The 13723-nt window shown below is 51.1% G+C and overlaps 1 protein-coding gene across 2 annotated transcripts; it reads left to right on the plus strand.

Annotated features, from left to right (window-relative positions):
* Positions 1-5142: 5142 nt before the first annotated feature.
* Positions 5143-9550, plus strand: LOC141175961 (inactive serine protease 54-like). 2 transcript variants are annotated; one of them, XM_073659948.1, is made up of 5 exons: positions 5143-5234; positions 5348-5486; positions 8058-8320; positions 8935-9125; positions 9198-9550. In XM_073659948.1, the coding sequence occupies exons 1-5, from the start codon at positions 5195-5197 to the stop codon at positions 9537-9539; spliced, it is 975 nt and encodes a 324-aa protein (XP_073516049.1). In that variant the 5' UTR covers positions 5143-5194; the 3' UTR covers positions 9540-9550. The 2 variants fall into 2 exon arrangements, with proteins under 2 accessions (XP_073516049.1, XP_073516050.1); XM_073659949.1 differs by having other exon boundaries at positions 5185-5234; positions 5402-5486.
* The last annotated feature ends 4173 nt before the right edge of the window (positions 9551-13723 follow it).

The following is a 13723-nucleotide window of genomic DNA, read 5'->3' on the forward strand; positions in this document are numbered from 1 at the left end:
GTCGCCTGGCCCCATGGAGACATTTGGAGAAGCCAGGTTGGGACCCTTCGGTCATCTGGACACATGCCTCAATGGACTGTCAGCTTCCTAAGCTTGTCATTACCTCCTCTCTGTGGGGGCCAGCCAAAATCTGGTTGCCACTGGTGGGGGTAGTCGGCCCTGGAAGCCCCGGAGTCGCAGCTGCTCTAATCCCGGCGTGTCAGCGGAAGGGTGAGACTCTGTAATTTTGTACCAGCTTGGGTATTTGCTGGGACTGTTCTGTGTCACTGTCTGTTTGGTGGCTCAATAAAGTATTTCCACACTGTTTTATCCTCATCCTGTGTTGTCTGAGTAGTATTCTGCCCACCGGAGACCCCAGTGTCTCCAGACCATGTTACAGGCGCTTTATGCCCGCAGACGACGGTATCACCAATAATCACAGGCACTTTGTGCTCGTAGGTGACAGTATCACCAATCATAGGCGCTTTGTGCCACAGACGATGGTATGACCAATAATCACAGGCGCTTCGTTCTCGAAGGCGATGGTATCACCAATAATCACAGACACTTCGTGCTCGCAGGAGACGGTATCACCAATCACAGGCACTTTGTGCCGCAGACGATGGTATGACCAATAATCACAGGCGCTTCGTTCTCGCAGACGTCGGTATCACCAGTAATCATAGGCACTTTGTGACGCAGATGACGGTATCACCAATAATCACAGGCGCTTTGTGCTCGCAGGTGACTGTATCACCAATAATCACAGGCGCTTTGTGCTCGCAGGTGACGGTATCACCAATAATCACAGGCGCTTCATTCTCGCAGATGACGGTATCACCAATAATCACAAGCGCTTTGTGCCTGCAGACGATGGTATCACCAATAATAATAGGCACCTCGTGCCCGCAGACGACAGTATCACCAATAATCACAGGCGCTTAATGCCGCAGACGATGGTATCACCAATAATCACAGGCGCTTAATGCCGCAGACGACGGTATCACCAATAATCACAGGCGCTTAATGCCGCAGACGACGGTATCACCAATAATCACAGGCGCTTAATGCCGCAGACGACGGTATCACCAATAATCACAGGCGCTTTGTGCTCGCAGGCACCGTTATCACCAATAATCACAGGCGCTTAATGCCGCAGACGACGGTATCACCAATAATCACAGGCGCTTTGTGCTCGCAGGCACCGTTATCACCAATAATCACAGGCGCTTAATGCCGCAGACGACGGTATCACCAATAATCACAGGCGCTTTGTGCTCGCAGGCACCGTTATCACCAATAATCACAGGCGCTTAATGCCGCAGACGACGGTATCACCAATAATCACAGGCGCTTTGTGCTCGCAGGCACCGTTATCACCAATAATCACAGGCGCTTAATGCCGCAGACGACGGTATCACCAATAATCACAGGCGCTTAATGCCGCAGGCACCGTTATCACCAATAATCAAGCCAAAGCAAAAAAAACTGGTGAAAAAGTTAAAACATAACCTTTAAAACAGATAAAAATACTAATCCAAATATAAAAACTCACATGGACCATCGGTACAAAAAATACCTGCCGCAGTCGACAGAGGGGGAGGTGTGGTAGGGGACGCAATAATAACAGGAGATCCCCACATTTTTTAGAAGGGGGCTATTCCCTGCTCAGTCATCTCACAATCTGAACAACCCACCACCACCACAATAAACCCCCAGGTTATTAATCTGTCCTCTAGGAACCTCACAGCTTCTGAGATGGCAGTATTAAGTAAAGGTCTGACTTTTGTACCAACCACCGACTACGATCCCTTTCACACGATCAAGGACATCAACCTGTTCGGTCGTAAATTTCAGTGCCGTAAGCATTATATTAGGAATGACAAACGTGCTGAATTTGGAGTGCGGGGTGACTTGCTAGCGGATATTAGGACTTTATTTCAGCTCAGTGATCCTGACCCTAATCTTGAAGGGAAAGGTCCTTTTACTGACCTGAAGTCAAAAAGTACTAAAATGCCCCCTCCACAGAATGACCTCAGCCCGATTGATGTGTTCTTGAGTATGGTCACTAAGGATCTTAGAGACCTAGGGAGACGACCGACATGGGATAAAGACGGATTTTGGTAAGACCTTACCTGTAAAATCCTTTTCAGCGAAGGAAGGAAGGGAGACACAGTCATTACTAGTGGCAGGCGGAGCCCACATAGGATAGAACACCTCAGATTAAAAAAGAGTGTTGTCCGGCCCCTCCAGCTTGGGCTCCTCCTACTCCAGCTCTCCAGTCCGTACACAAGCTAAGGAAGAGCAAATATCACCAGCGGAGCAACACAACCCCTTCTGAAGAACTTCAGAGAAAAAACAAGAGACAGGTTATGCATATAACAGAAAAACCACACAGTCCCAGGTACTACTCACTGGACCTGACCACTGCGATGAGCTGGCAATGCTGGAACAGAGCCTTAGCGCGCCGACCTCCGCCCAGATGACCGCCATCAGAGAAGGGTCACGCCGCATCTGAAAACACAACAACACACTTCTGCCATGGGAGGGAGCTGTGTCTCCCTTCCTTCCTTCGCTGAAAAGGATTTTACAGGTAAGGTCTTACCAAAATCCGTCTTTCAGCAGCAGATGGAAGGAAGGGAGACACAGTCATTACTAGTGGGACGTCCCAAAGCAGTCCAAAAATTAAGGGTGGGAAAAAACCAACAGAGGCAGAATCCCAACAACCTAGAAAAATGCGCAACTAGCGCTAAATACAAGTTAACGATAACTTAAACTACAGCCGCCTGCAGGACCCTACGTCCTAAGGCTGCATCAGCGGAAGCACTGATGTCCACCTTATAAAACTTTGTAAAAGTGTGGACGGAGCGCCAGGTAGCCGCCCGGCAGAGATGAGCTGCCGAGGCCCCTTGATGAAAAGCCCATGACGAACCCACAGCTCTCGTGGAGTGAGCTCGAATCTTAATTGGACAAGATTCGCCCTTGAGTCGGTAAGCCTCTAAAATGGCCGACCGAATCCATCGAGCTATAGTGTCCTTGGAAGCTCGTTGACCACGCCGACGACCTGCTGGAATCACAAACAGAGAGTCCGATTTCCGAAAACCTTGAGTAATAGACAAATAGAACTTCAAAGCCCGCACTAAATCCAATGAGTGCAAGGCCCGTTCCTTCGCATTCCTCGGTTCCGGACAGAGCGAGGGCAACACAATATCCTGGTTAACATGAAATTGTGACACCACCTTAGGTAGAAAGTCGCCCCGTGTGCGAAGCACCACGCGATCCGGGAGAAACTCCAGAAACTCCAGAAAAGGAGGCGAGCAAGAAAGAGCCGCCAGTTCAGAAACCCTTCTCAAAGAGGTGACTGCCACTAAAAAGGCAACCTTCCAAGAAAGCAAAAAAAGGCTAACGGAGTCCATAGGCTCAAAAGGCCCATGTTGAAGAGCCTCCAAGACCAGATTGAGCCGCCAAGGGGACACAAGCGCCTTCCGCGGCGGAAACTGACGGGTTACCCCGCGAAAAAAGGAACGAACGTCCCTACGCGAGGCGATAGCCTTCCGAAACAGCAAGGACAAAGCAGAAACGTGACCCCTCAGAGTGCTAACTGCCAAACCCTTGTCCAGGCCATACTGCAAAAAGGCCAACAAATTGGGAATGGAAAAAATCCTCGGGTTCCTTGAAGAACCCGAACACCATGAAAAGAAGGCCTCCCAAGTCTTGTGATAGATCCTAGTAGTGGCAGGACCCCTGGCAGCTCGCAGAGTGGCAATGACTTCGGCTGAAAAACCTTGACGAGTCAAGATTTCGGTCTCAAGAGCCACGCCGTCAAACGCAGAGACTTCAGGTCCGGATGACGAACGGGCCTTTGGGTTAACAGGTCCGTGCGAAGAGGGAGAGGAAGTGGAGGCGCAGCCAGAAGCGACACCAGCGTCGAGAACCACGTCCTCCTTGGCCAGTCCGGGGCTACTAACATAGCCGGGACTCTGATGATGGAGGTGGTGGGTGGTCACCAGATACTGATGATGGAGAAGATGAGCGGTCACCATATACTGATGATTGTGGTGGTGGGTGGTCACCAGATACTGATGATGGAGGTGGTGGGTGGTCACCAGATACTGATGATGGAGGTGGTGGGTGGTCACCTGATACTGATGATGGAGGTGGTGGGTGGCCACCAGATGCTGCTGATGATGGTGGTGGTGGGTGGTCACCAGATACTGATGATGGTGGTGGTGCGTCTTCACCAGATAGTGATGATGGAGGTGGTGGGTGGTCACCAGATACTGATGATGGAGGTGGTGGGTGGTCACCAGATACTGATGATGGAGGTGGTGGGTGGTCACCAGATACTGATGATGGAGGTGGTGGGTGGTCACCTGATACTGATGATGGAGGTGGTGGGTGGTCACCTGATACTGATGATGGAGGTGGTGGGTGGTCACCAGATGCTGATGATGGAGGTGGTGGGTGGTCACCAGATACTGATGATGGAGGTGGTGGGTGGTCACCAGATACTGATGATGGAGGTGGTGGGTGGTCACCAGATACTGATGATGGAGGTGGTGGGTGGTCACCAGATGCTGATGATGGAGGTGGTGGGTGGTCACCAGATACTGATGATGGAGGTGGTGGGTGGTCACCAGATACCGATGATGGAGGTGGTGGGTGGTCACCAGGTACTGATGATGGAGGTGGTGGGTGGTCACCAAATACCGATGATGGAGGTGGTGGGTGGTCACCAGATACCGATGATGGAGGTGGTGGGTGGTCACCAGGTACTGATGATGGAGGTGGTGGGTGATCACCAGATACTGATGATGGAGGTGGTGGGTGGTCACCAGATACTGATGATGGAGGTGGTGGGTGGTCACCAGATGCTGATGATGGAGGTGGTGGGTGGTCACCAGGTACCGATGATGGAGGTGGTGGGTGGTCACCAGATACTGATGATGGAGGTGGTGGGTGGTCACCAGATTCTGATGTGATTTACATTTTGCACTTTGTTAATTGGAGAAAATAACCTATTAACTCTTCGATTTTTGAACGCTTCTTATTTTACAGCATTTTTACACAGCAGCCTAAACGTTTCCATAGCACTGTGTGTATACAGTATCTATACACATCGCCTGTAGATTTGTGTATGGATACAGACAGGCACCGTCAGCCTCCCTGCCGCTCACGTTTGTCTCCATTTCTGCCTCTCAGGGTGGCTCTGATAATGTCCTGCACGTTCTTTGTGACCAGCTGCTCGGCTGCCCGTGAGTACCCTCCTTGCCCTCATCAGACAGGGCGCTCCTGCTCTGGGCGTAGCACATACTCCAGGCAGATGCTGTGCATGATGGCTGACCTGTGGCTGCTCTGCTTATTCCAGGCTGCGGCACATCGGATCCAATGAGCTCACAAATATTCCCGTGGTTGGTGACAGTTCACAACCACGGATCCTATCTTGCAGGAGGAGCAATTATCAGTGAATTCTGGATAGTGACGGCACCATCTGCTGTGCGGCTGAGGTGAGACAGCCGCCAATCTCACCAGGGTTTGGTGTATGGAATCCCTCTATATACTCACATATACATACCTCACTGATAAGCAAATGCTGGAAACAACCTCTGGATTTTCCAGTCCGCAGTCTGAGCCTGGTGCAGAAATCCCAGCACCTCTGACCTCAGCTGCTATCAGGTTAATGGTCACCTGAGGAAGGAAATCAGGATCCGCTGCCGGCAGCTCCTGTGTAACCACCGAACAGTGACGTCCCCCATGTGCTCGATGGAAACAAGTCCGGAGACGCTTCTGGCAGCTCCTGTGTAATCACCGACCAGTGACGTCCCCGCTGTGCTCAATGGAGACAAGTCCGGAGATGCTGCCGGCAGCTCTTATGTAATCACCGACCAGTAATGTCCCCGCTGTGCTCAATGGAGACAAGTCCAGAGACACTGCAGCTCCTGTGTGATCACCGACCAATGACGTCCCAGATGTGCTCGATGGAGACAAGTCCGGAGACGCTGCCGGCAGCTCCTGTGTAATCACTGACCAGTGATGTCCCCGCTGTGCTCAATGGAGACAAGTCTAGAGACACTGCCGGCAGCTCCTGTGTAATCACTGACCAGTGATGTCCCCGCTGTGCTCAATGGAGACAAGTCCGGAGACGCTGCCGGCAGCTCCTGTGTAATCACCGACTAGTGAGGTCTCCGCTGTGCTCCATGGAGACAAGTCCAGAGACGCTGCCGGCAGCTCTTGTGTAATCACCAAACAGTGACGTCCCCGCTGTGCTCCATGGAGACAAGTCCGGAGACGCTGCCGGCAGCTCCTGTGTAATCAAACAGTGACGTCCCAGATGTGCTCGATGGAGACAAGTCCAGAGACGCTGCCGGCAGCTCCTGTGTAATCACCTACCAGTGATGTCCCGGATGTGCTCGATGGAGACAAGTCTGGAGACCCTGCAGCTCAGGTGTAATCACCGACCAGTGATGTCCCCGATGTGCTCAATGGAGACAAATCCGGAGACGCTTCCGGCAGATCCTGTGTAGTCATGGTAAAGAATATTGGAGATATAATTTCATGTCAATCATTTGGTGATGGAGCATCTTAGCCGGACTTCTGGCTCATAGCCCGGTGTGGTGTGGACGCCTCCTGATGATTGTGTATACTGAGTGACGTCTGAGGCCCGAGGCTTGGTGTGCGACGTCTGAGGCCCGAGGCTTGGTGTGCGACGTCTGAGGCCCGAGGCTTGGTGTGCGACGTCTGAGGCCCGAGGCTTGGTGTGCGACATCTTAGGCCCGAGGCTTGGTGTGCGACATCTGAGGCCCGAGGCTTGGTGAGTGACATCTGAGGCCCGAGGCTTGGTGTGCGACATCTGAGGTCCGAGGCTTGGTGAACGACGTCTGAGGCCCGAGGCTTGGTGAGCGACGTCTGAGGCCCGAGGCTTGGTGAGCGACGTCTGAGGCCCGAGGCTTGGTGTGCGACGTCTGAGGCTCGAGGCTTGGTGAGCGACGTCTGAGGCCCGAGGCTTGGTGAGCGACGTCTGAGGCCCGAGGCTTGGTGTGCGACGTCTGAGGCTCGAGGCTTGGTGAGCGACGTCTGAGGCCCGAGGCTTGGTGAGCGACGTCTGAGGCCCGAGGCTTGGTGAGCGACGTCTGAGGCCCGAGGCTTGGTGTGCGACGTCTGAGGCTCGAGGCTTGGTGAGCGACGTCTGAGGCTCGAGGCTTGGTGAGCGACGTCTGAGGCCCGAGGCTTGGTGAGCGACGTCTGAGGCCCGAGGCTTGGTGAGCGACGTCTGAGGCCCGAGGCTTGGTGTGCGACGTCTGAGGCTCGAGGCTTGGTGAGCGACGTCTGAGGCCCGAGGCTTGGTGAGCGACGTCTGAGGCCCGAGGCTCGGTGAGCGACATCTGAGGCCCGGTGTGCGACATCTGAGGCCCGAGGCTTGGTGAGCGACGTCTGAGGCCCGAGGCTCGGTGGGAGACATCCGAGGCTTGATGTGAGGCTTTCAATATCACTTGCAGCAATAACAGATCACTGGGCGCCATTCTTCTAATCTGATGAAACCACGTGGGCAGCGCTATGAAGAGGCTTCACGAGCGACCATCACACCAGTCCTGCTCCTGGGATTATGATGGGGGCATAATTTCCGCTAGCCAGACCCCTCTAATCTTCACTCCAGGACACTCACAGCTCGATGTGAAATAGAGTTATGCTGGCCATTTCTCTAGTGTCCCAGGAGTCATACCAAGACGACGACCCCAGGTCGCATGTTCCGTGTACTACTGTGAGCGCCTGCGTGGCCTAAACCTGCTCCTGTGGCTGCGTCTCCGGACTTGTCTCCCTCGAGCACATCGGGGACGTCATTGGTCGGTGATTACACAGGAGCTGCCGGCAGCGTCTCCGGACTTGTCCCCATCGAGCACATTGGGGACGTCATTGGTCGGTGATTACACAGGAGCTGCCGGCGGTGGACCCTTGCTGATTTTCTTCCTCAGACGACCATTAATGACCTCAGTGACAGCAGCCTAGATTTGAGGTGCTGGGATTTCTGCACGAGGCTTAGACTCCGGACTGGATTTATACATATATTCCTCTGTCCTCAGGGAAGATCTCTCTGTGCTGGTGGGAAGCACAGAGCTGGACTCAAGGTATCCACCCAGCAAAGTATCCTACGCCATCCACAAGGTGATCATACACGAGGAATTCAACAACATTCATCTCAGCAATGACCTGATGCTGCTCATGACCAGGGACAAGATCCGTTTTGGTCGTGGAGTTCAACCCATTTGTTTCCCAAATTTTGACCTTCGCATTTCTGCGCTCAATAACTGCTCAGTGTCAGGATGGACAGGTCCAGAGGATGCAGGTGAGAGAGTGACAGGGGGTCTGCACTGCCAGAACAGGGGGGTCCACACGCTTCATCCGGGAACATCTCATACCAATCTGCCCAGCAGGATATGACGGCAGCCAGCCATTATACAATGGAGTTAGGCTTATCCTCAGGGGTCCTGCTGGCTATTAGACGCTTGGGAACTCTGCGCTTCCATCTGACCGGACACATGGGATCTCTGCGCTCTTCTCCAGTAGGTTGCTTGGGATGTCTGTGCTTCCATCTGACGGGTCGCCTGGGATCTTTACGCTTCCATCTGAAAGGATATCTGGGATCTCTGCGCTTCTCTCCAGTAGGTTGCTCGGGATCTCTGAGCTTCCATCTGACGGGACGCATGGGATCTCTGTGCTCTTCTCCAGTAAGTTGCTTGGGATCTCTGTGCTTCCATCTGACGGGTCGCCTGGGATCTTTACGCTTCCATCTGAAAGGATATCTGGGATCTCTGCGCTTCTCTCCAGTAGGTTGCTCGGGATCTCTGAGCTTCCATCTGACAGGACGCATGGGATCTCTGTGCTCTTCTCCAGTAAGTTGCTTGGGATCTCTGTGTTTCCATTTGACAAGACGCCTGGGATCTCTGCTCTCCTCTCCAGCAGGACGCTCAGGATCACAGCTCTCACCTCTGAAAGGACGCTCAGGATCACCGCTCTCGCCTCTGACTGGGCACTCGGGCTCTACCTCTTGGTGCAGACTGTCAGTGGAGAACATGACTCCTTGCCCTCTACAAAGGACAGTGTCGACTGAATGCTGCATCCATCGAGGTCTCCATGGTTCTGGCTGTTTGGTAAGATATTTGTGACCAGGTGCAGACCATAGTGGATGGATGTGATGTTACCTGTGTGTGCTGCTTCTGCAGGGGACCGGTGGCAGCCCGGTGTCATGTCAGGTAAAGGATCAATGGCTGCTGGCTGGAGTCCTGTCCGGTGCAGGGATGAGGCCCTACCTTCCAGTCCTCTACACTCGCACCTCATACTACAGTCACTGGATTTCATCTCGTGCTGCGCAGGCCGGGAGGCCGTTCATTCCTACCATCAGTACGGTGGATCTACCGCAGCAGCATTTCCGAGCTGCAGTCAAGGAGGGAACAGAAGAGCTGCTGTACGATTATTACAGCGAAAAGGAGCCTCCCAAGACTTCTGGCTGCTCATCCCGGGCAGACGTCCTTCTCATTCTCTGCATCATTTTCATTACATTGTGAAATAAAATAGAGAAACATGATAAAAATCTGTGTAGAGACTTTGTACAACCACCACCTAGTGCTGCACAGGGGTGTCTGGAAGGCTCAGGGAACAGGAAGGGCTGGAGGAAGAGATGGAGACTAGAGTCAGTGAGGGCGGCGAGAAACACCACACAGGAGATCAGTAATGAGATGGGGACAACACGTGACATCCGCGTCACACAAACCAGTGACTGCCACCAAACCATGCCATGTACCAGAAATGTGCCACACCCCGGTCACAAGTAGAGGCGGTTTCTGACTCTTACGACATCGGGCAGGCAGAAGAGCAGGAGGGTGTGAAGGGTATGGAGTCCCTAAAGTGGCGGTGCGGCACTCAGTCCAAGCATTAATCCCTAGCACGGTACCGCCATAATGCACCACCCAATCAATACGTCACTATATACTGCTTGACTGATGTGGCAGACACCATATGTGACGACACAGCATTTAATCTTAATTATCCAGGTGTAAATTCAGTAGGCCAGGAGACATACGCTATTATCTTTATGTTGACTTTTGAATTTGTGTTTTTCTTTGGTTGGTCGAGAAACTATTATTTGGATAAGCCTGAATGTTGACACTTGAATTGATATTTACTGCAACTTATTGTCTGCTAACTCTGCAAGACAGGGACAGAGGGTCATTGAACAATGGATGTTTGCTATATACACTACCGTTCAAAAATTTGGGGTCACCCAGACAATTTTGTGTTTTCCATGAAATATTTGATAAATAAAAGTGAGTTGCAAAATGAATCGAAAATATAGTCCAGACATGGAGAAGGTTAGAAATAATGATTTTTATTAGAAAGAATAATTTTCTCCTTCACACTTTGCTCCTTTGCAGCAATTCCAGCATTGCAGACCTTTGGCTTCTAGCTGTTAATTTTCTGAGGTAATCTTGAGACATTTCCCCCCATGCTTCCTGAAGCCCCTCCACAAGTTGGATTGGCTTGATGGACACTTTTTGCACCATACGGTGAAGCTGCTCCCACAACAGCTCAATGGGGTTGAGATCTGGTGACTGCACTGGCCACTCCATTACAGATAGAATACCAGCTGCCGGCTTCTTCCCTAAATAGTTCATGCATAATTTGGAGGTGTGCTTTGGGTCATTGTCCTGTTGTAGGATGAAATTGGCTCCAATCAAGCGCTGTCCACAGGGTATGGCATGGCGTTGCAAAATGGAGTGATAGCCTTCCTTATTCAAAATCCCATTTACCTTGTACAAATTTCCCACTTTACCAGCACCAAAGCAACCCCAGACCATCACATTACCTCCACCATGCTTGACAGATGGCGTCAGGCACTCTTCCAGCATCTTTTCAGTTGTTCTGCGTCTCACAAATGTTCTTCAGTGTGATCCAAACACCTCAAACTTTGATTCGTCTGTCCATAAAACTATTTTCCAATCTTCCTCTGTCCAATGTCTGTGTTCTTTTGCCCATATTAATCTTTTCCTTTTATTAGCCAGTCTCATATGGCTTTTTCTTTGCCACTTTGCCCTGAAGGCCAGCATCGCGGAGTCGCCTCTTCACTGTGGACGTTGACACTGACGTTTTCCGTGTACTATTTAATGACGCTGCCAGTTGAGGAGCTGTGAGGCGTCGATTTCTCACACTAGAGACTCTAATGTACTTGTCTTGTTGCTCAGTTGTGCAGCGCGGCTCCCACTTCTCTTTCTACTCTGGTTACAGCCTGTTTGTGCTCTCCTTCTACTCTGGTTACAGCCTGTTTGTGCTCTCCTTCTACTCTGGTTAGAGCCTGTTTCTGCTCTCCTCTGAAGGGAGTAGTACACACCGTTGGAGGAAATCTTCAGTTTCTTGGCACTGTCTCACATGGAATAGCCTTCATTTCTAAGAACAAGAATAGACTGTCGAGTTTCACAGGAAAGTTCTCTTTTTTTGGCCATTTTGAGAGTTTCATAGAACAAACAAATGTAATGCTCCAGATTCTCAACTAGCTCAAAGGAAGATCAATGTTATAGCTTCTCAAATCAGCCAAACCGTTTTCAGCTGGGCTAACATACTTGTGCAAGGGTTTTCTAAACATCCATTAGCCTTCTTACACAGTTAGCAAACACAATGTACCATTAAAACACTGGAGTGGTGGTTGTTGGAACCACACCTATGTAGATATTGCAAAAAAAAACAAGACGTTTGCAGCTAGAATAGTCATTTACCACATTAACAATGTAAAGAGTGTATTTCTGATTCATTTAATGTTAGTTTAATTGAAAAAAATCTGCTTTTCTTTCAAAAATAATGAAATTTCTAAATGACCACAAACTTTTGAACGGTAGTCTATGTTAATTGACCATTGTGTGGGCCCTGTGGCTTGTTGACCCGCAAAACAGAGAAGGACGAACTATACAGATCGATTAAATGTTCAAACATTGAGAGTTAAACTCATCCCACCTCCCCCTTGACCTGTGGATGATGACATGAACCACAGATGTTGATATAAAAAGGACCCCTCTCCTTCTGAGGTCTTTACAAAAATCACAGCCAAGAGAGACTCTTCAGAACAGTAACTAGGACACATGGCTCCATCAAGAGGGACACAGATTTGACTCTACAGGATGTCAGCTAGGGGACCAAGGCCCAAGCTGGAACAACACAGATCTGTTCCATCGAATATCACTGAACCCATGGATACGTTTGAGGAAGCTAGGATTGTAACCCTCCAGTTGCCTGACCCCAGGGATACGTTTGGGGAAACCAAGTTGGGACCCTCTGGTCACCTTAAACCCATGGATATGTTTGGGGTAGCCAGGTTGGGACCATCCAGTCGCCTGGCCCCATGGAGACATTTGGAGAAGCCAGGTTGGGACCCTTCGGTCATCTGGACACATGCCTCAATGGACTGTCAGCTTCCTAAGCTTGTCATTACCTCCTCTCTGTGGGGGCCAGCCAAAATCTGGTTGCCACTGGTGGGGGTAGTCGGCCCTGGAAGCCCCGGAGTCGCAGCTGCTCTAATCCCGGCGTGTCAGCGGAAGGGTGAGACTCTGTAATTTTGTACCAGCTTGGGTATTTGCTGGGACTGTTCTGTGTCACTGTCTGTTTGGTGGCTCAATAAAGTATTTCCACACTGTTTTATCCTCATCCTGTGTTGTCTGAGTAGTATTCTGCCCACCGGAGACCCCAGTGTCTCCAGACCATGTTACAGGCGCTTTATGCCCGCAGACGACGGTATCACCAATAATCACAGGCACTTTGTGCTCGTAGGTGACAGTATCACCAATCACAGGCGCTTTGTGCCACAGACGATGGTATGACCAATAATCACAGGCGCTTCGTTCTCGAAGGCGATGGTATCACCAATAATCACAGGCACTTCGTGCTCGCAGGAGACGGTATCACCAATCACAGGCACTTTGTGCCGCAGACGATGGTATGACCAATAATCACAGGCGCTTCGTTCTCGCAGACGTCGGTATCACCAGTAATCATAGGCACTTTGTGACGCAGATGACGGTATCACCAATAATCACAGGCGCTTTGTGCTCGCAGGTGACTGTATCACCAATAATCACAGGCGCTTTGTGCTTGCAGGTGACTGTATCACCAATAATCACAGGCGCTTTGTGCTCGCAGGTGACGGTATCACCAATAATCACAGGCGCTTCATTCTCGCAGATGACGGTATCACCAATAATCACAAGCGCTTCGTGCCCGCAGACGACAGTATCACCAATAATCACAGGCGCTTAATGCCGCAGACGATGGTATCACCAATAATCACAGGCGCTTAATGCCGCAGACGACGGTATCACCAATAATCACAGGCGCTTAATGCCGCAGACGACGGTATCACCAATAATCACAGGCGCTTTGTGCTCGCAGGCACCGTTATCACCAATAATAATAGGCACTTCGTGCCCGCAGACGACAGTATCACCAATAATCACAGGCGCTTAATGCCGCAGACGATGGTATCACCAATAATCACAGGCGCTTAATGCCGCAGACGACGGTATCACCAATAATCACAGGCGCTTAATGCCGCAGACGACGGTATCACCAATAATCACAGGCGCTTAATGCCGCAGACGACGGTATCACCAATAATCACAGGCGCTTTGTGCTCGCAGGCACCGTTATCACCAATAATCACAGGCGCTTAATGCCGCAGACGACGGTATCACCAATAATCACAGGCGCT

The sequence above is a fragment of the Phyllobates terribilis genome, unplaced genomic scaffold, assembly GCF_046119375.1.
Source record: "Phyllobates terribilis strain yellow unplaced genomic scaffold, ASM4611937v1 Scaffold_14__1_contigs__length_39327217, whole genome shotgun sequence".
Lineage (NCBI taxonomy): Eukaryota > Metazoa > Chordata > Amphibia > Anura > Dendrobatidae > Phyllobates > Phyllobates terribilis.